The sequence below is a fragment of the Drosophila sechellia genome, chromosome 3R (genome assembly GCF_004382195.2).
Source record: "Drosophila sechellia strain sech25 chromosome 3R, ASM438219v1, whole genome shotgun sequence".
Classification (NCBI taxonomy): Eukaryota; Metazoa; Arthropoda; class Insecta; order Diptera; family Drosophilidae; genus Drosophila; species Drosophila sechellia.
In genome coordinates this window covers 18,438,402-18,458,747 of record NC_045952.1, presented here as the reverse complement: position 1 = coordinate 18,458,747, position 20,346 = coordinate 18,438,402, and the positions used below count along the sequence as shown (strand labels likewise).

At 48.6% G+C, this 20,346-nt stretch overlaps 1 protein-coding gene across 1 annotated transcript in view; it reads right to left on the bottom strand.

The window, feature by feature from the left end:
* Window positions 1-84: 84 nt before the first annotated feature.
* Window positions 85-20,346, bottom strand: part of LOC6607011 (F-actin-monooxygenase Mical) — a 44,795-nt gene continuing 24,533 nt past the window's right edge. Inside the window, 21 exon segments of the mRNA XM_032721754.1 lie at window positions 85-972; window positions 1,030-1,226; window positions 1,285-1,385; window positions 1,442-1,519; window positions 1,579-1,783; window positions 1,908-2,178; window positions 2,945-2,977; window positions 3,191-7,171; window positions 7,231-7,389; window positions 7,861-7,886; window positions 7,889-7,928; window positions 8,278-13,377; window positions 13,541-13,656; window positions 13,726-14,146; window positions 14,214-14,477; window positions 14,838-15,374; window positions 16,120-16,386; window positions 17,041-17,102; window positions 17,488-17,984; window positions 18,045-18,177; window positions 18,240-19,918. Coding sequence (XP_032577645.1) covers window positions 967-972; window positions 1,030-1,226; window positions 1,285-1,385; window positions 1,442-1,519; window positions 1,579-1,783; window positions 1,908-2,178; window positions 2,945-2,977; window positions 3,191-7,171; window positions 7,231-7,389; window positions 7,861-7,886; window positions 7,889-7,928; window positions 8,278-13,377; window positions 13,541-13,656; window positions 13,726-14,146; window positions 14,214-14,477; window positions 14,838-15,374; window positions 16,120-16,386; window positions 17,041-17,102; window positions 17,488-17,984; window positions 18,045-18,177; window positions 18,240-19,917 — 14,172 coding nt within the window. The 5' untranslated portion in view covers window position 19,918 and the 3' untranslated portion in view covers window positions 85-966.

Below are 20,346 nucleotides of genomic sequence, written 5' to 3'. Positions count from 1 at the left end.
AGCGCGTGTTCCAAACCACCTTAAAGGACATTTATTCAAAGACATTTCAGGAAAATTTTACAAAGGAGAAATATAAAATCGTCCTTAGGTTTCATAAAATCTTTATTCAATTCAAAATAAATCGAAAAGTTACATAATAAATTCGATAAATATGTTTATATATATGCAGGTTATAAATAAAGTTACACAATAATTTAAATGATTTCATTAGTATACAGTTAATGGTTGCTTGCTCGCTTACATCCTTATGTGTAGGCTTTCGCATATAGAAAATATTTGTGTGCATCTCTTTGTGTTCACTTTGATTTCGATTTGGGGCAAATGACATAATACATACATGGGTGTGCTGATCGGGAGGATGTGCGGGAGGTGCTTTGTCAAATAAATAATAATACACTCAAACGGTTTACATAGAAATCGGCAAACAATCGCTAAGTGAAAATAACCTAAGAAAACTCAAATACACCATTTACATTTGCTCAAAATCACATACCCTTTGCACACGCTCACTACATTACATTAAATAAAAACACAACATATTGCATAGGACATACAAAAATCAGACAGATTTCAGTGGCAACGACTAACAAAACGTACAATTAGGTCGAATACGAAACTAAAGGTATTCGCAAAAACATTCGTAATCCCTACTTTTAAATTGCGAAATTAGTTTTTGGTTTTGATTTCATCTCTGCCTGTTTTTACATTAACCTTGCGCGCTTCTCCCATATTAGTTAGGATCTCTACTTATATAAATATTGAAATTGTTCATTGCCAGCTTATCCACTTTGAATAGTTAGTTGCTCGTTTCGGTTACAGCTCACGGGTTTTAGTATTGTTAATTCTGTATATTCAGCTGCCTTTTTGGTACGCTCTCCCCTGTTCCCTTGTTTCATCTTAAGTATTTAGGCTCAACAGTCCGTGCAGCACTTCGCAGACCAGCAAGCTCCAGGGAAAATTTGGTATTCAAATCTGAAACAAGAGATGATGTCAATTTCAAACTCAAACTTGTAGGTCCCATTTACTCACAATCGATTCTTCGTGGTCATGCGGTTGTCCCGTCAGCTTAATGCCCGTTGCCTCGGCGGACGTGGATGCGGATCCCGCTGCCGTGAGGTCGAGTTGGGAGGCTGTGGGTCGTAGGGCGGCTCGCTTGGCGACAATTTCCAGCATCTCGTTGAGAATTGCGCCCTCGGCAGCCACATCGGCGGAGCTTTTGTCCAGTTCTGCATCGGCGGAAGTAAATAGCATATCAAAGTTTTGAGAGGAAACTATAACACTTACTGTTGCAGGACAAGCGCAGATTGAGCTCTTCCTTCAGCTGGGCATGCCGATATTCCAGTTGCAGTTCCTGTTGCCTTATAGTCAGTTCCTCATCGCGTTTCCTAAAAGCAAAATTACAGTGGATTCGTTTATTATAGAGCTTCAGAGATTAGCTTACTTGAGTGCTGTGATGTTGCGCCAAATCTCCAAAAGTTCCTTAAGTAGCTTCTCGTCGTTGTCCTTTGTCGCATCCAGGCTGTAGAAGAGATTTCATTGAATTGGTATTCAAGGAAATAGCTAGATCCTAGCACTCACTTTTCTATATTTTGCGCCTCGCCTCGCAACGCCTTCTCAATTAGCACGCCGCGTGCCTCCAGATCCTTCAGTTGCACCTCGATCTCCTCCTGTTCCCGCTGAATCTCTTGAGCGATTCGCAATCGCTTGAGCTCAGCTTGTCGTGAAGCCTTCGATATGGCACGTTGCTTCTTATGCTCTCGTGTCTCGTTAGCGTAGCTCTCATCTGGAAATTGGAAAGGGTATTATATTATCGTGCCTTAAAGTGTGCGCTTGTATGAATCTTGAGTGAGTCGGGACAGGACAGTTGGGTGGACGGTATATGCAGACATAGAATGAGAAGAACAAACCGTCGGATCTCTGATAATTCAGTGGCAGAGGCGGTATGGGCGGTGGTGTCTGGTCGTCCGGGGCACTGGGATGAGCTGCGGCCAGGTGGTGGGGCTTGTGTATATAGAGCTGCGGGCTGGATGAAGAGAACGATTCGGGTTTCGATTTCGCAGTGTTCGTTTGCTTTCGATAGCGACTGTTGTTCGTGGTGTTCAGATACTCTTGCGAGTGATTTTTCTGTGATGTGGCTCCTGCTGGAGATGCTGCATTGCAGACCAGCATATCCTTGTCCTAGTGTAGCACGGTGTTAGGAGGTATCAGAATATATATCGGTTTAAATGATTGCGTGTTTTTCAGAGGAGGAAATAAGAGGTCGAGAAAAACGTATGGAAAAATAAACAATATTCAAAATCTTATTAGAAACAGTTTGTTATTTACTAAAATATAGTATATACATTTAACGTGCAGAATGTCCAAAGGCAAAAAACTTAAAACATAACTCTTATAGATTACCATAACCGGGTGTCCAGGGAAACCAATCATGCAAAATATCCATTAAGCTAAAACCTTAAATAACACTTCTTAAATTAATACCCATTAAACAAAAAGCTGCCCAGTACTTAAACCATTACAAACTTAAAGTTTAAAACACACAACTGAATATCCGTATGTCCGTAAGGTTTCCCTGAAAACCACGTGCTCCGAATAGATATTAAACTAAGAAAACACATATGTTATTTAGGAGGCAAGGGAAATAATTCAGCAGTCAATCTTAAATGTTAACACTTAGATAACTTTTGCTGCAAAGGGTAAAAGAAAACAAAAATAAAGTAAATAAAAAGAAATCATAAGAAAATTGTTGCAACTTTATTGTGTTAATAGGACCAGCAAACAGACAAAAAGCCCATTCAGATGAAGAAATGTGCGATCATTAGATATTAAATAAACCAAAAGTAACGGATGCCAAATAATAAGACTAAGCTGTTGATAGTGTACGAAATTTGGAAAACTCGAAAGTGTTTGGTAAATAGGGTTAAGAATAGTTAAATGTCCTTACACCAAAACCGAAATTCCTCAGATCAAAGCAAGACTGCAAAATGATTAAAAGAATTTCAAATGTTATAAATGGCACACTTATTACACCAGACATCGAGGCCTCGGCAGTTAATATAACTTATATGCTAGATGAGGTCGTGTGAATTGATAGCTTGGACTAGCCAATCTCCGTGAGGCAGACAACACTTGGTTACATCAACACCGACCAAAACAACATTACAATTAGATAATTGTGACAAGCACTGACCTTTGACTTCTCCTTGGACTTGGGCGAGATGCGGAATCTGCTGAAGACGCCACCTCCTCCTCCGCCTCCACCCGCCGCATCCGAGATTGTGGGCGTGCCGCTGCTGCTGGTGCCGGGTCGCTCTGACTGTTCAGAGTGGACGGCAGCCACAGCGCCGCCCTGCTCCTTGGAACTGGAGGTCGCGGATCCAGACCCCTTTTGGAAGAAGCTGGACAACGACTGTATGAGACTCTTACGCCGCTCCGGATCCTTTGGCCTCCGTCCAGGCTTTCTTTTTCCTGCCTTCTCCTGCCCACCGGACGCCAAATTGGGATCGGATGTAAAGTCAGCCGCCTTGGCCTGGAGCACGGCATCCTTCTCAACCTGCTGCTGCTGCTGCTGTCCCACCATGTAGGCTAGATCATTGACGCTCTTGGAGGCACTCATTTTGCGGGCACGTGCCGCCAGATCCCCGGATGGCATCTCCTCCAGTTGCTTCGGCTTCAGGGATCTGTTTTGGTCGTAGTGCAATCTTGAACGTATTAGCTGCATCTTTTCCTCGGGACTAAGGCCCAGTTCTGTGTTAGACTTAAGACGAGCCCTGGCCCTGGCCTCGCTCCTTAGGTTCTCCGTCGACGCGGAAATATTGGCTATATCCGCGGTCGCGACACCTCCTCCTCGGTTAACTCTCGCCGGGGCAATGGGTTTCGCAAAGTCGCCCAACTTGCCGCCATTAAACGAGGCCGTCTTGCCGAGCTTGTAACCCGCCAGAGCGTTCGAATCGATGTGTTCGCTGAAGGGGCGCGGCTTATAGAGATCAGAACTTCGTGTGGGCGCTTGGACAGTGCGATAAGGCGACACATAGGTGGACGTGGCGGACTTCTGCAAAGGCCTCTCCGCTGGCGGCTTTGGTCCCTCCTCCGCCGTTGAGGTGTGGTAGTGCGCTTGGCTAGAGCAGTTGGAGTCCTGCGTACTGCAAGCAGCCGCCAGCTTGGGCGTCGGACTCAGGCTGCAGCCACTGGCATAGCCACTGGTCAGCAAACTGCGCTGTCGACTCCGGTGCAGACGCTTCTCAGCGTTTAGCTGCTTCTTCGACTGCAACTTGTCCATGACTAGGTCGTGAATCAGATCCTTTTGCTTGGTGCGTTCTTTGGTTATCTCTTCCAGCTTGCTGCTAAGTGTGGGTATCTCAGGTACCTTTCCGGAAATGCTGGTGGTCCGCGGTCGCATTGAGACCAGAGGCTCCTCTGCGGGCTTGACCGGATCCTCGGCTGATTCTATCACAGGTGCGCTACTGTTTAGCTGCAGGTTAGGTGCCTCTCCCTTAGAGCTCTTACGCCGTTGGGTGCTGATCTGCGATATCCGCTGCTGCAGTGCTCGAACATACTCAAACTGGATCTGCAGGTCCTCCTCCTGCGGCTCCTTCGAGACGTTCCCTGGTGTCGAGGAGTTGGGCCCAGTGCTGCTGCTCGTCACCGTAGACGTCTTTGGTTGTTGCTCTGAGCTACTGGGTGTGGAGTCACCTTTTCCCGCCGCCAACATAGAGGCAAATTGATCGAGAACCCTGGGCGAGGACGTGTCAAGTGGACTGGTGACCACCGTCAGTGCCTCACTTTCCTCCGTTGTCGTGGGCTGGGTCTGGGATATTATCATACTTTCATCATCCAGTTCATTTAGCGTGCTTGAGTCAGTCAGCGACTGGGTCATGGCAGGAGCCACCTCATTCACAGGCGTCTTTGCATCATCGTGCATTATGTACGCCCCCTGCTCAATGTAATCAATGCCCAGTTTCTCGTCCCGCTTCGTCATTAAAGGCGGTAAATTTCCTGGGTAACTGGATGGTGGAGCTGCCTTGCGGGTCGTCTTTTTGGGCTCCGCCTCGATGTACTCCATGTAACCTCTATTCTGAATGAGAGCTGTATTTGTTGCGGAATAAGCTTCAGCACAAGAACCCTCGGAACCCGTGTCCATGAACTCTATGTCATCAATGTCGATGGCACTAAGAATTCCATCCATCTGCACCACTGGCGCCTGCCTGGCCAGCTCGTGGATTACTTCGTTGCCACTGGGAAGTTTGCTTGCTCCACTGCGTCGTCGATCCTTGCGACGTTTTATTGTACCCTTGTTAGAGTTAAGCACGAACTCCAAGTCAACAAAGTTCTCCGAGATGCAGTCGTCGGCCGTCCAGTCGGAGAGTTCCGTCTCCGTTAGTACTTGACCAGTGCCAGTGTGCTCGGTTTCTGAGTCAGATCCTCGCGAGAGAATTTCCCCAGTGGGTGTTTTATCGCTATCGTGCGCCGTAGGCGTGGTCGGAGTATCTGGCGTCCTAGCCAAATTGCCTAAGTTAAGCGTAATGGGTTTCACTGCCTGACTGTGCTCCACATTGCTTTCTACGATCAACGGAAGATTCTTCAAGCTCTCGATTTTGTTCTCATTTTTGCTGTCGAACTTTAATTTAGGTGGACCCATCTCTGGCAAAGGAGGGGGAGCAGTAACACGGCGCTCCGCCTCGATGACCGTACACTCCACCGGCTCCGGAGTAGCAGTTATTGGTTCCGCCTCCACCTCTTGGTCATCCTCCATATCCAGCTCATTCGTTTTAAGCGCCGGTGCTGGCGGAACAATAACATTGGCGGGCATATCCAAGAACTTGACATCCTCGGGATCCCCAATATACTTTCCGTTCACAATCATAAGACTGTCCACCTGCATCAGGGCACCACTTGTGTCGTGCACCTCCAAACGGGGCACATTGTGCTTTCCGCCAATTGTCTGAGTATCCGGACTGGTTGTGGACTCCAAAATGTAGTGCTGGATGTCTTCAATGCTAGAAGAGTCTGAGCTTGAGCACATGGAGCCACTGCTGCCGGTGGTAGACATGACCTCCGGCTTGCTCTTCTCCCATGGGATATTGGGCACCTGGATCTGCACACTATCCGGTTCATAAAGCTCATGTTCGGCCACATCCTTCTCCGGTGAGTCGCGCTTCTCTTCGTCCGACTGCTCCAGCAGGCTCTGTTGGTCGTCATCACCTGGCTCCTTCGCTCCCGTTCCCTCCTTAATGTGTCCCAGTATATCAGGTATGCATTCCTTCACATCCTTAGAAACATCCGGCTTGGGTTCCTCTTTCACTTCCTGCTGCAGTTCGCTGATTTTGTTACTATCGGGTGTGAGGCGTTCATCCACATCCATGGCGCTACCATCGACCAACTGCTTTTTGGGCGTTTCCAGTGCCGTTAGATCGATAATGTCAATTGGCTTCTCAGGCGTCACTAGGTCAATAACCTCGACCACCGTCTTATTCGTCGGCGTGGTGGGGGAACTTTTTCTGGCCAGCTGGTCCAGCAGCGTGGCATTGACCGCATCCGTGTATTCCATCCCTTTGTTTAGCTCGTTCTTGCAGTTCACGAAAACGTTTTCCTTCTCGTTGTCCGTGGAGTGGCTGGAGCCAGTTTTCTGTATCCGAAGCTCCACGCGCAGATCGTTAATCACATTGCTGGTGGCGGAACGGATAAGTTCGTTCGTCTGTCCGGGTGTTGTCTGGCTGCCCTCGCCCAACTTTGTGCGATCGAGGAAGGTTCGCATGCCGGCACTGATGTCGCTGCTGGGATTCAGAAGCTTCTGGCACTCCGATATGTTCGACTGGAAGCTGCGAATGCGGGAGTCCAGCACTGAAGTGGATCCGGACTTCTGTATCTTATTGCCATTGGCCGGCTCACCCAGCAGATAGCGCTTTTTTAGTTCCAGGCTCTTTTTGGAGGCGATACCCTCCGTACTGGCCGTCTTGTTTAGCAAGTAGTCTCCTGGCCGGGGATTCTGAAGAGGAGCGCGCTGGCTGCCAATGAGCAGGGTGGGATCCACCTGGACCAACGGCTTGAACTGTGGCAGTGGCGGATGGGGTTGGTACTTCTGGAGGTAGCTGCCGCCCTTCTCCCGCGCCGCCAACTGCTTTTGATGGAGTCCGGCGGAAGCTGCATTGGGTCCGATCATGGTGGACTTGATCTGCAAGGTAAAAAGTCATCATTCACGTTGTTTAAATAAATTTGCATTCCATCACTTACCTGAACCTTGGTGGGCTTCCTTAGATGGGTGTCATCGATGAAGATTTTGGGCGCCTGGCGTATAATCTCATCGTTGTCAAACTCGGAGTCGGTGGATATCTCAGTGGCAGAATTGAGCTCCACTTCGTCGGGTGAAGTGCTCTCGGACTCGGTTTGAACCTGCAAGTGGAGTTACGAATACACAAATGAATTAGTGTGCGTTAGGACAGGACAACGGGTAACTAAACGAACGTAAAACAAAAGCAATGGGAGCCGGGATCAGTAGCGATCAGTCAGATGCTACTGCCCACACCCGTAGGCGGCGTTTTATGTACAGCTAACACCTTTGGTTCGCACATGCTAATTAGTCGGAGTAGTGAGTAAAACAGCAAAAAACAGCGGCGTCATGCCTTTAGGTACGATCCAGAAGGGAAACGAAAGGAACGCTGAAGGACAAAACAAACGCTGGCCAGGATTAGCAAGGGGTTAGGCCTGTTTATGTTGTAAGGACGGCAACAGAACGACACAACACAATCGGTATTCAGTTTTCAGTATTTTCTAGGTTTAGAGACTACAAACTTTCGGCTTTTTTCGGGCTGCTTGAGTTCGGGGTTAGCGCAACATTTCGCGGACGGCTGTGCTTGAATTTACCTTCGTAGATCGTACCCAGGTGCATTACTTTCAATCAAGTGGCCAACTGGATCTGAGGCTAGCCCGATCTAGTCATTGGCTGATTGGAGGACTTGGACTGGACTTGAACTTGAAGTCGTGGCACATCGAGAGCAGACAGGCGGGCGGGCAGTCTAGCATGGTTGATTGGTTGGTTGGTTGGGTATTCTTGGGCTGCTTATCGGGGACCTATAGTGTCTTGAATGGGTGGTTGGGTCGGGTCGGATCGGTTTGGTCAGGGTACAGGGTCTGTTTGTGGGGTTGGTTTCGCTGACGTTGGGTTGGCTCTCAGTAGAGATAGTAGTTGAGGCGTCGTCTGCGGCCACAACGGGGTAAAATATAAACGAAAAGAGAAGGCTGCTTTGGTCAATGGTTTAGGGCTAAAAACTAGGAGATAACGCACGACTCTTTGTTGCCGTAGCCGGAAAGTGCGGATCCGGTTCCGCTGGCGGGGCTGCGTCGTCGGAACAGGTCACTCAAATGGGAGCTACGCGTGGTCGACGGATAGTAACTGCTGGTTGCACTGGCGCTCGGTATGTAGCTTCTCCTGCTCATATAATCACTGCTGGGACTGAGGTAATCGTAGCTGTTGTTGCTTTTCCTGGTCGTGGTGTTGGGGAAACGATTTAGCGTGGAGCTGGCATAATGTCTTGGCCTGTAGCTGGTCAGATCTTCATCCACATCGTCGTAATCACGACGATCCGTGCTCCTAAGCACATCCCTCATATAGGGGTTGCGCTCCACTACTCGCTCGTTTACGAAATCTCTTTTGCGGTTGTGTAACCGTTTGCTTCGATCCAGCAAAGCTTGGGTACTGGCATCCATCGGGTCCTCGTAATTGGCATAGCTTGCAGGACGAGCTGTGGCTACTGTTGTGGTGGTGGACAGTGTGTCCGTGTCCTGGCTGGATTGCGCCGACAGGGATTGCAAGGAGGGTCCTTTCTTAAGGTCGCTATATGACTTTGAGCTTTTCCTGGAGCTGTTGGCCAGCGGTTTGAAAGGCTGTGGCGATTGAGAGCGCGGCTTGTCCATGAATCTTTGAGAACCTCTTTTCTTTGGGGACAGTAATCCTTCGAAGATATCCTCCTCCTCAAGAGATTCGGCGCGCTTATCAAAAACTGTTTTCCCATCCGGCCACTTGCGATTCTTGAATGCAGCCGAAGGAGGAGAGTCCGAACGAGCGTATTCGGGCAGCTGTTTCTTTAGCTTTTCTGCTTCATCTTCATTGTCCGAATCGCCTAGATCGACCTCTCCTTCCAACTGCGTCTTGGGCCAAGCGCGTCCCTGGAAAACCTCGGGCACAGGCTCATCAATGGCCACTGGCTCGGGTACGAACTTAGGTGGCTCCGGCTTCGGCAACTTCAATTTCTTGGGCATGGGCACAATCACTGGTTTGTTATACTGTAACTCTATAAATGCAAACGAACTGCGCCGCGTGGAGCAGGCGGTGGAATCCATTGACGTACCGCTGCCATCGACGTCTAGCTTTTTGAACATGGGCGGTGTGCCCTCGTGCCGCGTTGTGCTATCCTGGGTGCGATTTGTATCTTGAGTTGTTCCGCGTCGCGATGCCATCATGGGCGGTGTGGGCGGTGGTAAACTGCGTTTGCTGCTCGAGTTGCTGCTGCTCTGTAAGGAGTCGCGTCTGCGTTGCTCCGCCGCAATGGCCTCGAAGTTCTCGTCCCGCTTGATCAGGGCCTGACGTCTCTCCTGCTCGAAATCCTCGATTAGGCGTCTCTGTGCCGCCTCGTCATCTGCATCGGAGGGTAAATTGTTGAGAAGTTGCACAGGGTTGGTGCTAGGTGAGATGGCTCGCATCTTGTTCCTCCTTGGCAACATGGGACTGTTGGGCAGCTTCTCCATGTCCCACTCCAAGGAGCTCTCCTTGCTAGCCACGCTTGGGGCTTTATATGGCGTTTGATTTTGTAGCAGCCTACGTCGTGGCATGGGTGATGCTGGCAACTTCTCCATGTCCCAATCCGAAGAGTTTTCCTTGCTACTCGACTTGGGTGGTGTAATTATCTTTGGTATTTCCACTAAACTGCTGCCAGAGGAATTCTCGCTCTTGAGGGAGTTGCTCTGACTTATTAGCGGTTTGCTTGGATTTGGAATTACCGGAGGAACATCCTCCGGATCGGTTACCTTATCTACTTTGATCTTTTCTGGAGCCGTTTCAATTTTTTTGATTTCTTTTTTAGAGTGATCCACTTCGTCTACATCTTCTTCCACCAACATGCTGGGGAACCTTAAAGTTTGTTTGCCTTCAACTGGAATTACTTCCACTACTTCAGGTTGGATGCTCTTCTGGTAAACCTGTTGTAACAGATCCTGTACAGAAGGAGGCATATCCTCCGGATCTAATTTTGATAACTTTTTTTTCAATCTTTGAGGAGCCACAGGAAGTGATGGTTCACTGGAAGATGAACTGCTTTTGGGCCTTCGTTGTGGGCGTGATGGGAAATGCAATCCGTCCACTTCGTCCTGGACATTTTCCTGTGTGAATTTTTCCCCAACTGGTTGGAAAGTCTCCTCATCGCGCTCCAAAGACTCTAGTTTATCCAGGTAGTCCCGATCTTCTGTGTTTCGGGAAACGAGTGTCGCCCTTGGTGTAATTCCTACAAGCTCATCGTTGGAGTCAAACTCCACATTTACCAGCATCTCGTCGGAAAAGTGGCTGAAAAGCTTCTCTATGCTCTGATCCTCGGAACTGCCCCGTTTGACCACCGTAACGGGTTGTGCACTGGGACTCTTGCTGATTGTTGTGCACAAGGAATCTGCATCGATGTCATCTTGTGGAGGTTCGACAATAGCACTGGGCTGCAGTTCCTGCTCCATTTCCTCCACCATGCTCTGGAAAAGTTCGTCCACTTGCTCCGCCTCTCTTTCTTTTTCTATTTGGTTCAAGGCTGCGAGTGCGTCCTGATTGAGTTTCTCGTTTAGAGAAATCTCCGAGTGTCGTCGCGACATGACCAAACTAGATTGGGAACCACGGCGTGAGCTGTTTGTGGACTTATCACACCCGGTTTTGGGTAGATTTTTAATGTCTTCCACCGGTAAGGGAATTTCTACTATAGCTTCTTTGGGCGTCTGATTGATAGGTTCTACGGCTGGACTCTTAGTCTTAGAGCGCTCTAGTTCTTTGGCCTCAGTGGCTTTTTCCAGCAGATCAAGAATCTCGAAATCATCTGGAACTGGACTGGCTGGCTTTAACGGTTTTACTTCTACAGGTTTTAGAGTCTTCGGTTGTGCCTTCTTGGTCTGGCGAACATTACTGATCTTGGCCAGCTCCTCCAGTGAATTGTTTGCTTTGGTCACCTTTGACGTTTTAGAGGGAGACTTCTTCTTCTTAATGGGAGACTTTCGCTTTTCAGGTGACTTGCGAGAGGACAAGCCAAAGAACTTGGCCAACTTGGAATCGCGATATTGAACAGGAAGATTGTCTAAGGGATCAGGTCTAGCCAGAATCTTAGCCTCCTTTTCCTGCTCCTCCTTTTTGGCATAGAATTTATTACGCTTCTTTTGCAGAAAGTTGGTGGCCTCATTGCGCCATTCATTACGCAGGTAATCCATGGTTTTTTCCAAATCACTCATTGAATCGCTGACGGAGACAAGAGATTCCCTGGAACGGGTCAAACTGCTCAGATTGCTAGTGGTGGACTCCATGCGACGTAATTTGAAAGCCGCCTGTTCATCACTGTTCTGTGAGGTGACTGAACTCATGGACTCAAATCGCTTAAGGATGTTCTGTACTCCAGTTAGTCTTTCATTCGAAGGCTTCATGTCAAAGTCACCCTCGCCCAGGGATTTGGTTTTTACCAGTTTTTTACTGCTGCGTTTTGGCAATCCCAATTCCACATCCAATCCGGATTCCTCGAGTATCCGATCTATGTTATCGGACAAATCGCTGGGCGACTTTTCGTCCTGGAACAAGCGCTGGTAGTCGGAGCTGGGTGAACGATACTCACCATCTCCCAGAATTTCGTCCAATATCCGTTCTGCTTCATCTTTTGGATGTTGCTTTTCTGGCGGAGCCTCTACTGCTGCGGATTCTTGGGCCGCTTCTGCTGCCTTTTTGGCTTTGGTTCCTTTGGGTACGATTTTCTTTACAATCTTAATGGTCTTCCCTTTGGATGTGGCCGTGGCTTTCGTCACGGATGTGGTGCTCCCTGATTTGGCTGGTTTTTTAACACCAGCGCTCGCTTTGGTAGGACCCTTCTTTTTGGTCAGGTCTAGTGCTCCATCCATCTGGTGCTCCCTTAAGCTAAAGGTGTCTAAGGAGGCCTGTCGTTTTGGAGGTACTGGTTTGGAGTCTGCCACCTTTTTCGTGATTTTTTTACACTCTCCTTCCTTTTCCGCCTCTTTCTTGGGCTTTTCTGCCTGGTTATTGGCCTGATCCTCCAGTAGCTTGGTTTTGGCTAGAGCAGCCTCAGTCTGTGACTTCTTTAGTCGATCGGCCACAGTTTCCACGGTTCTCCGTTGTGGAGCTGGACTGCTGGGGAAGTACTTGGCCAGATTTACATCCTTGAGGGTAACCTGATTCTTGTTTGTGCTGCTGGCGGAGCTCTTCTCTTGCTTCTGGTTGGGAAAGTACTTGGAAAGATCCATGGATGGTGGTGCCTGTGCACTAACTGTTGGCATAGTCAGCTGTGATTTAATGTGGTCCATGGTGCCGGCAAAGCTGCTGGCTTGGATTTCCTTCAACTTACTGTTGAGCTCTTTATTTGGCTTTCTTTCCACATCCTCATCTACATCCATATCTTCATCCTGATCGCTACTGTTCTGGCTCTGCATCTTTTTCAAGGTACCAAGGATTCCTTCAATTTGCATTTTGCTGTTAGTTGAAATAGGAGCTTTTTTCACCTTTGGACTCCCGTTGCTGGCATTACTCTTCAAGCTGTTGGAGCGGCTCACGTTTGTGCTGCTGCCTTTCGGTTTTTGCTGTGGAGGTTTTTTCAAACTTTCAGGCCTGGGCAGCTGCTCCTTGGGTCGTTCCTCAAAGTTCGGTTTACGTGGTTTTAGCTCATCCAGATTGAAATCGATTACAGGCTTGGGTTTAGGTTCGACAACCGGCTGAGGTGGACTCACTACCTTTTCGAACTTTTCATCGAACTTCGACTTGGGTTGAAGCCCAGGAGCAGACGCAATGGGAGTCGGAGTCACTTTTTGACCTGCTGCTATGGCGGCATTCTCCGCCAGCCACTTCTCCTTAAGCGTGAGCTTGTGCAGGATGTCGCTCTTGACCAGATTTTCCTTGGCCAGCACCTCGAGGTCCTTGTTCATCTTTACCATGTTGTTCATGTGATAAAGTTTCTCGCTGATTGCCTCGATTTCGCTGCTAAACTTGCGAGGAGCATTTCGCTCCAGTTGCTCCATCTCGACACGAGTGGGCGTGGAAAGGGGCGTAGACGGCTGGCTACGCGCGGACTCAAAGGAATTGCTCGATTTCAGAGAGCTTCTGTCCGCCACGTTTTCTTTATTGTCTACGTTTAACTTAAGTTTCTAATAATTAAAATATTTATGGATTTGCAAGGACAAGAATGAAACCAACACCATGAGAGGGAGATTTAAAGAATATGGTAAGAGAGTCAAGGAAAATAAATGAAAATAATGAGAAGGTTAGTCTCCCCATCGCCGAGAGAGAAAATAGTTAAATATGACCCACCTCGGTCTCCGTATCTGTGGGCAGATTGGCGGGCAACGGCTGCAGGCGAACTTCCTGGCGTCTCAATTCGCGGGCCTTCTTGAATTCCTCACCCTCGGTGTCATCTTTACCATCATCTAAAAATACAAAGAAGAGTTTAATATTAATTAAGTTGTTTTTATACTTCCCCTTTTGTGCCCACTCACCCGCAATACCTTCACTTGAGTCGTAGAAATCGTCAGAATCATCACTGTCCTCACAGTACTGCTTCCCAATCCAATCCGACGCCAGCTGGAGGGTCTGAGCACCAAACGGCGAATCATCCGCCTCCTCAAACATCTCCGAATCCGATTCCGTGTCCGATTCATCTGAACTGGATAGCTCTGATTGGGAATCGTTGTTGGACTCGGGCAAGAAGTTGCGACCAGACCATTCGTGCTCATCGATAACATTGGCTTCATCATCGGACATGGCATCGGCAGAGGCATTTGCTCGCGAGGTCTCCAGTAGATCCACCTGGTCCCTGGGTGGAGTGGTGTCCATTTGCTCAGCTGAGGCTGCTGCAGTGGGTGCGGATCCTGCAGTTGGTGGTACAGCAGGCGAGGCGGGTTGAGCGGCAGCGGACTTCTGGAAAAATAGGCGAATGGGTTCTAGTTAGTAAAAACAATTAAATAGATCCAAGATCGCTACTCACCCTGGCTTTGTTGGTGCGCTGCGGCAGCGGTTTGGGGGGCAACCGGAAGTGCTGGGTGCAGTAAAATCGGCCCTGCGGATCGTCCCGATCAAAGGCGTAGCCTCCCAGACGCAAGTTGGTGTGGCAGTGGTGGCACTTAAGGCAATTACGATGCAGAACCAATCCCTCCACGGTGGTCTTCTCCATCAGGTAGACGGTTTGCTTACAGAAGCGGCACTTTTCGGAGGCAGCCTGCTTTTTGAAGGCCAGCGCCACCTTGGAACTCTGTATTATTAGAAGGATATGTATTAAAAGAAGTTTGAAGATGACAATGATTAACAATTAACGATAACACATAAACATTTGCTTGGCATTCGATGGGTGTCATGTACAAATGAGTGGATATGTAGCTTGATGACTATGAGTGTTTGTGGGGGAATTGCCTAGACTTTTGCTTAAAGCACGCTAACAACATCATCGACTACAGCAACCACAGGAAGCAACCATAAAGGTAAGAAAAAATATAAAAAATAGTATACATAAATATAAAAGCAAATATAAAATAGCACAGGGGAACCGATAACAATAGAACCCAAATAAAACAATTGATACAAGGAGGTGGTTGATGAACACAAAATTACTCACAGATTTGGGTATGACTGTGTTGTTGGTGTTGGTGGTGGCATTGCTGCTGCCCGCGTTCTTCTCATCCGAATTGGCCTCATCCTTTTTGCCAAACTGACCGGCAATGGAGGCCACCTTGTTGCGACCCCGCTCGCCCACATCCAGATTGTGGCCCTCTTTTAGCTGCTTGTCCAAGTTGCGGATAGTCTGGTCGATGTCCTTGAACTTCTCCGCCTCGCGCGAATCCTGGCGTTGCGGCTTGGACATCTTGTGCTGTCTCGCCTGAAACTGCTCCTTGCTCCACTTGGGCACCTTCTCGCGACCCTTGGGCCCGTGGATCTCCGTCTTCTTCGAGAGCTCGATCTTCTTTTCGATCTCGCGTACATTCCAGTCGTTCGAGTCGATCTTGCCGATAGCCCGCATCAGATCCTTGGGCTTCTTGTCACCACCAAGGCCACCACGTCCCGTCATCCGCTGCTCCATGTTCTTTATGCGATCGCTGAACTGCTCGTCCGCCGTGCGCGGCAATGCTGACGGAATATCTCCCCGTTCGCGATCCTTTAGTTCACAGGTTGTGGATGGGTGGCAGTGTTTGTTTGGCGTGTTTTGGGTTTTTGGTGTTTAGGCATTTAAATAATTAAAGTTTGGGGGCGGAGTGGAGAGGTTTGAAGAAATCAAAATTGATAGATATGCATAAATATTTTACGTCTGATAACTGATCGTCTATAGTAACGAATGAACATAAAGTATCAACTCAAAAGGCAAAGTACTGAACGTAAGCATAACAACATGTCCAGTTTGGACCAGTTAGATGAACGAGCTTAGCTTAGCGAATAGTACATTAGTAACTGGCCGACTGGCTCAGCCGAATTCAAATTCTTAAACATCTATTAGTTCAATCGGAGCATATATTAAAGTAAAATCGCTGAGTTTTTAGACATTGAGAGAACAGGAAACGATCTTATAGGAGAATCTCCATTGAAAATATTTTGTGGTATTTTTCATTTTCTAAGTTCGTTGAATTAAAACATTTGTTAAACACATTATTCAAGTAATTGTTAGCATCAATGTTAACGAATAAAAACCCTTACTATGTCTTATTATTCGAGCAGGTATTATTGTGGTTAGGGATCTTGTTAGTTGCTTCACTCTTCGTTTCTTGATAGATTCTTAACAGCAGCACTGCAGCATTAGTCAGAAGTTAGGATCAACAGTGATCCGGTTTGGGCCAAAACGAGTCAAGACAAAAACACAGAAGAAGACGCAGCGTGCAAAGCGAGAACGGGAGATTCTCTTCGCTTACGGGAAACAGAAGCTTTCGCTCGAGGTCCTTGACGCGATCATTGAAGACGGGCGCCTGCTGGCGGTAGAGGAATATCGAGTAGTCCTCGAAGGGGGTGCCATCCTCGGCAACCCCCGCCTCACCACCCTCCCTCAAAAGCTTGCCAGCCTGCAGGAGCTGAAGGCTCTTGTAGAAATTCTGCGTCTGGTGGTAGCGCTGCTGGCGCCGCTTGCTCATCCGCTCCTGCCGATTCTCCTCGATCTCCTGCAAGCGCTGCTGGCGCTCCTCCTGCGCGGCAGAGGTGAGAGTCAACACATTGGACAGATTCGAAGGGGGTTCGGATTCGTATTCTTGGGGGCAGGGGGTACTTTGATATCGATCGAGAGTGATTGGAGGAACTATGGTATGCTATTCGGGTGACTTTGCGTGGGACAGACACAGAACGGATAACTAAATCTAAATCTACATGGCTATTTGACTTTCACTGGGATTGTGCTAAGTTAGTTGTATGTGGATTGAGAGTTACGCATCACACAGAGTGGACCATGTAGACGACACTGGGACACTTGGACACTAAGTGAACTGACCTCATTGATGGTTTCGAATGCGCTAATGGCGTTACTGATTTCATGACAGAGAGCTGTTCTCAGCAGGAGCTGAACCTTGGGAACAGATTTTCGATGGTTTTGTTTTTATGAAATTGGTTTTCTTGCGTTTTACATATGTGATTAACAATTAAATTCTTTGAATGTACATGAGATAGCTGAGTTCGAACAATTTTAAACGAGCAATGGTAATGAAATATAAATACACACTGTTTGTGTATATAGTTAACAAGATGTTTGAATGGATGATTAAATGGCGCGATGGCACTCCTCAGACCTTCTGCACATTCGCGTATGAACCAATCCATGATTTAAAATAATGCCAGCATTTACTCACAATATTGGCGGTTTTGTCAACCTGGCGGCGCTTCTTCGACCGGCGTGGCGTATCGTTTTGACCTGTCGAGGAAAATAACATAAGCAATCAGAAATCATTTAAATAATCCTGATTAACATTAATATGTCTCTGGAGTGGCTACTCAAGCTGGTAGAACTTTTTAAGTTTAATCTGTTACATTTGACAATTCTTCTAAGGTTTCTTGTTGTTATTTTCTTTTTCCTTTCAATAATTATAGTACATTTTTGCTCCTTCTCTTTAAATAGCAAAAACAATTAGAAAAATGTAAATTTTATTTAATTTACCATCGAAATATCTAATCTAAGCTTAGTTGTTGTATATATTTTATTGTCACCATTTAATTTAACATATATATGCTCATCTAGCAGCCACTCCGAAACTTATTTTCCATCAGACTATGGTGTAAGATAGTGATCTTCAACAGACCCTGCGTTGCGGTTCCCGTCCCGCTTCCGGCAACTCCGGCGGCAGCACCTGCTGCTGCACCTCCACCGATGTTGAGAAGCTGCTCGTGGCGACGCTGCCGCTTGGCTCGCTCCTCCTCGAGCACCGAGCGTCGCTGCACTGTCGTGGGTATGTCCACAGCATCCTGCATCGGCGACTTGGCCTTGGGTTTCGTTGCCAGCAGTTTGGAGAAGTCGGGTTGGGCATGCGTATGGTTGATACGATACTTCTGGCGCAAATCGCTAAAGTCCATCTTGGGGTGCTTGATATGGGGGATCTCGCCGCGGAACAAGTCACAGATCTGGTCCAAATAGTTGAGCCAGATTCGCGACTCCAGCTCGGTCAAGTCCAGCGACTGCTTGGCACTCATGACGCGATCGATGTGGAGTTCGCGCTCTAGGACGGCGAATGACAGCTCATTGCACTCCACGGGATTCATGTCCTTGGTGGCAGCGTAGTCGATGAGATCAGGACGATAGCTAAATGGAACCATTTTAATGATTTTACCGTGTCAACATGTATATGAAACCACTACTCACCGATTAATAAGCGCACACAGAACGCGTCCATTCCGAAACACATCCGAAGCCTCCTTGAGTTCAGGAATAAACTGATAGGAATGCAGCTGGGCGCTTATCCATCTCAGCAAGGTGGCACCCTGGGGCAGCAAGTCTTTACATAACCCCAAAGTAATTATTAAATAAAGCCAGATCGATTGATAATTATAAACTAACCTCCACTGCGTCGCTTGCGTCGGCCCGGTGTGTCCAAATGCGGCGTCTGCAGAGCGTGCGTGTCCATGAAGGTCTGCTCCAGAATGGACGGGTCGTCCGTGTCGACCAGATGCTTGACCTGCCAGCTGTTGACCGACTCCCTGTTCAGGTTCGGATACCGCGTGGCCGGATCCACGGTGTAGGCACTGATGTCCCGCTGCAGGGTGTCCGGCGTGGTCTGGTTAAGCAGCCGGTAGATGCTCTCGCGCTGCGCCAGAACGCCAAGGGTGCTGTTCTGCGGGTTGGACCAAAGTTTGATGGCATAGGCAGCGTCCATGCTGGACAAGAAGCCACGGGCACAGCCCGATCCAGTGGGCCAAAACGGCTCCAGCAGACTGTCACCCACGAGGCACTGCATCAGGCGAGCTCCTTTGCGCACAATCACGCGGCAGGACATCTCGGCGGCAAACATCGAAGTGAAGTCGAACATGGCCACGTCTGGCTTGCCGTAGTGATTAACGGCGAACTCCAGGTTTGGCATTTGGTATTGGGTGGAGAACTCCGCAGCCTCGCGGGCATAGTCGTGCAGCTTTTGAGTATCCACATTAGCTGGGGCGAGAAGCTCGCCGGGATCGGCCATATCCTCGATAATAACGCCCTTGTCAATTAGACTGTGCTTCTTGGCCGTCATCACGAAGTAGTGCGTCTCGTCCTTGTAGTAGACGATGTTTTCCAGGTCGATGCCCGTCTTCCCGTACAGCTCCTTGAAGAAGGCCTGGTTGAAGATGAAAGCCACCCCACTGATCTCCTCCACTTTAGCCTCCGCCTCCGTCTTCTTGTTGATGAAGTTCGCTGTAATAGCGATGGCCAGCTTGCCACGGAACTCCTTTCTCCTAAAGTCCAGCATATTCCGCTTGCCATCCGCCCCGATCAGCACATCGAATTCGTAGTGAGATACAGGATGATCGGCGGGAGTAACAGCTGCCCTCCATCCGCCGCCATCGCCAGAGGGCTCCACAGCGTGCTCGAAACTGACTCCCTCGTGGATCTCTACGCCCAGGAGCAGCGCCACCTTGAGCAGCATGCACTGCAGCTGCCGAATGGAGATGTGATCGATGGAGCCGGCGCAGAACTTGCCGTAGAACTTCTTCGCGCCCAAGTTGCGCAGATCCGTGATGACGAATGGCCACAGATGGAGCACATTGTTGCGGGTGATGCGATCGCGTTTCTCCAGCACCACCACCTTGGCGCCCAGCAATTGGGCCTCGATGGCGGTACGCAGTCCACAGGGCCCGGCTCCGATTACCAGCACGCGTGTGCCAGTACAGGCAGCTCCCTTGCCGTAGACTCTATGGGCAGCTCTGGCGTCGAACTTCTTCCACAGGGCCTGCGCCTTCCACGAACGCACCTTGGCCTTTAGCCGCGGGTAGAAGTCGTTCAGAGGAGAGGGTCTCAATCCCACAGCCTCGCACATGGCCCGATGGAGCGCCAGGATCTGACGCATCGTTGTGGCCACGCACAGCAGGTCGAACAGCTCCGCCGCCTCCGCGGCAGCTGCGTGCTCCGCCATCAGTAGCTGCTGTTGTTGCTGCTGCTGCGCCGTCAGCTGCTGCTGCTGTTGCGGCATCTGCTGCTGCGGTTGCTGGTGCGGCGGCAGGTGGTGATGCTGCTGGTGGTGCCGCTGGTGTTGGCGGCTCATTCTGCGAAAAGAGAGGGGTTTGGTAGACATAGGAATTAGTGGGGTGCTTCGATATGACGACTACGGCTACTAGAAAACGAAACTTGCACAACATAATATATAAATTAATTATTTTTTCTGACAGATTTTTCATTCACGTTTTCTCGCGTCTAAACCAAGCACTTTTAGGAATAAAATAATTCGCCCTAAAAATCAAACCATATTAAGTTTGTTTTCAGAGTAAGTTGCAACCTCCGTTGAAGTCAACGAACCATTGTATGTTTACTCATAAAGGATTGCCTCGCATGTAAATGTAAACAAAATACAAGTTTTACTTTTTAAATATTCCCGGAAAGCGGAAAGAAACACATCCCCTTTCATTCTTTCTTACTTTTCCACCCGGGGAACTAACAAAGAGCTTTTAAACTGAACTTGTCATCATCTTGCTTG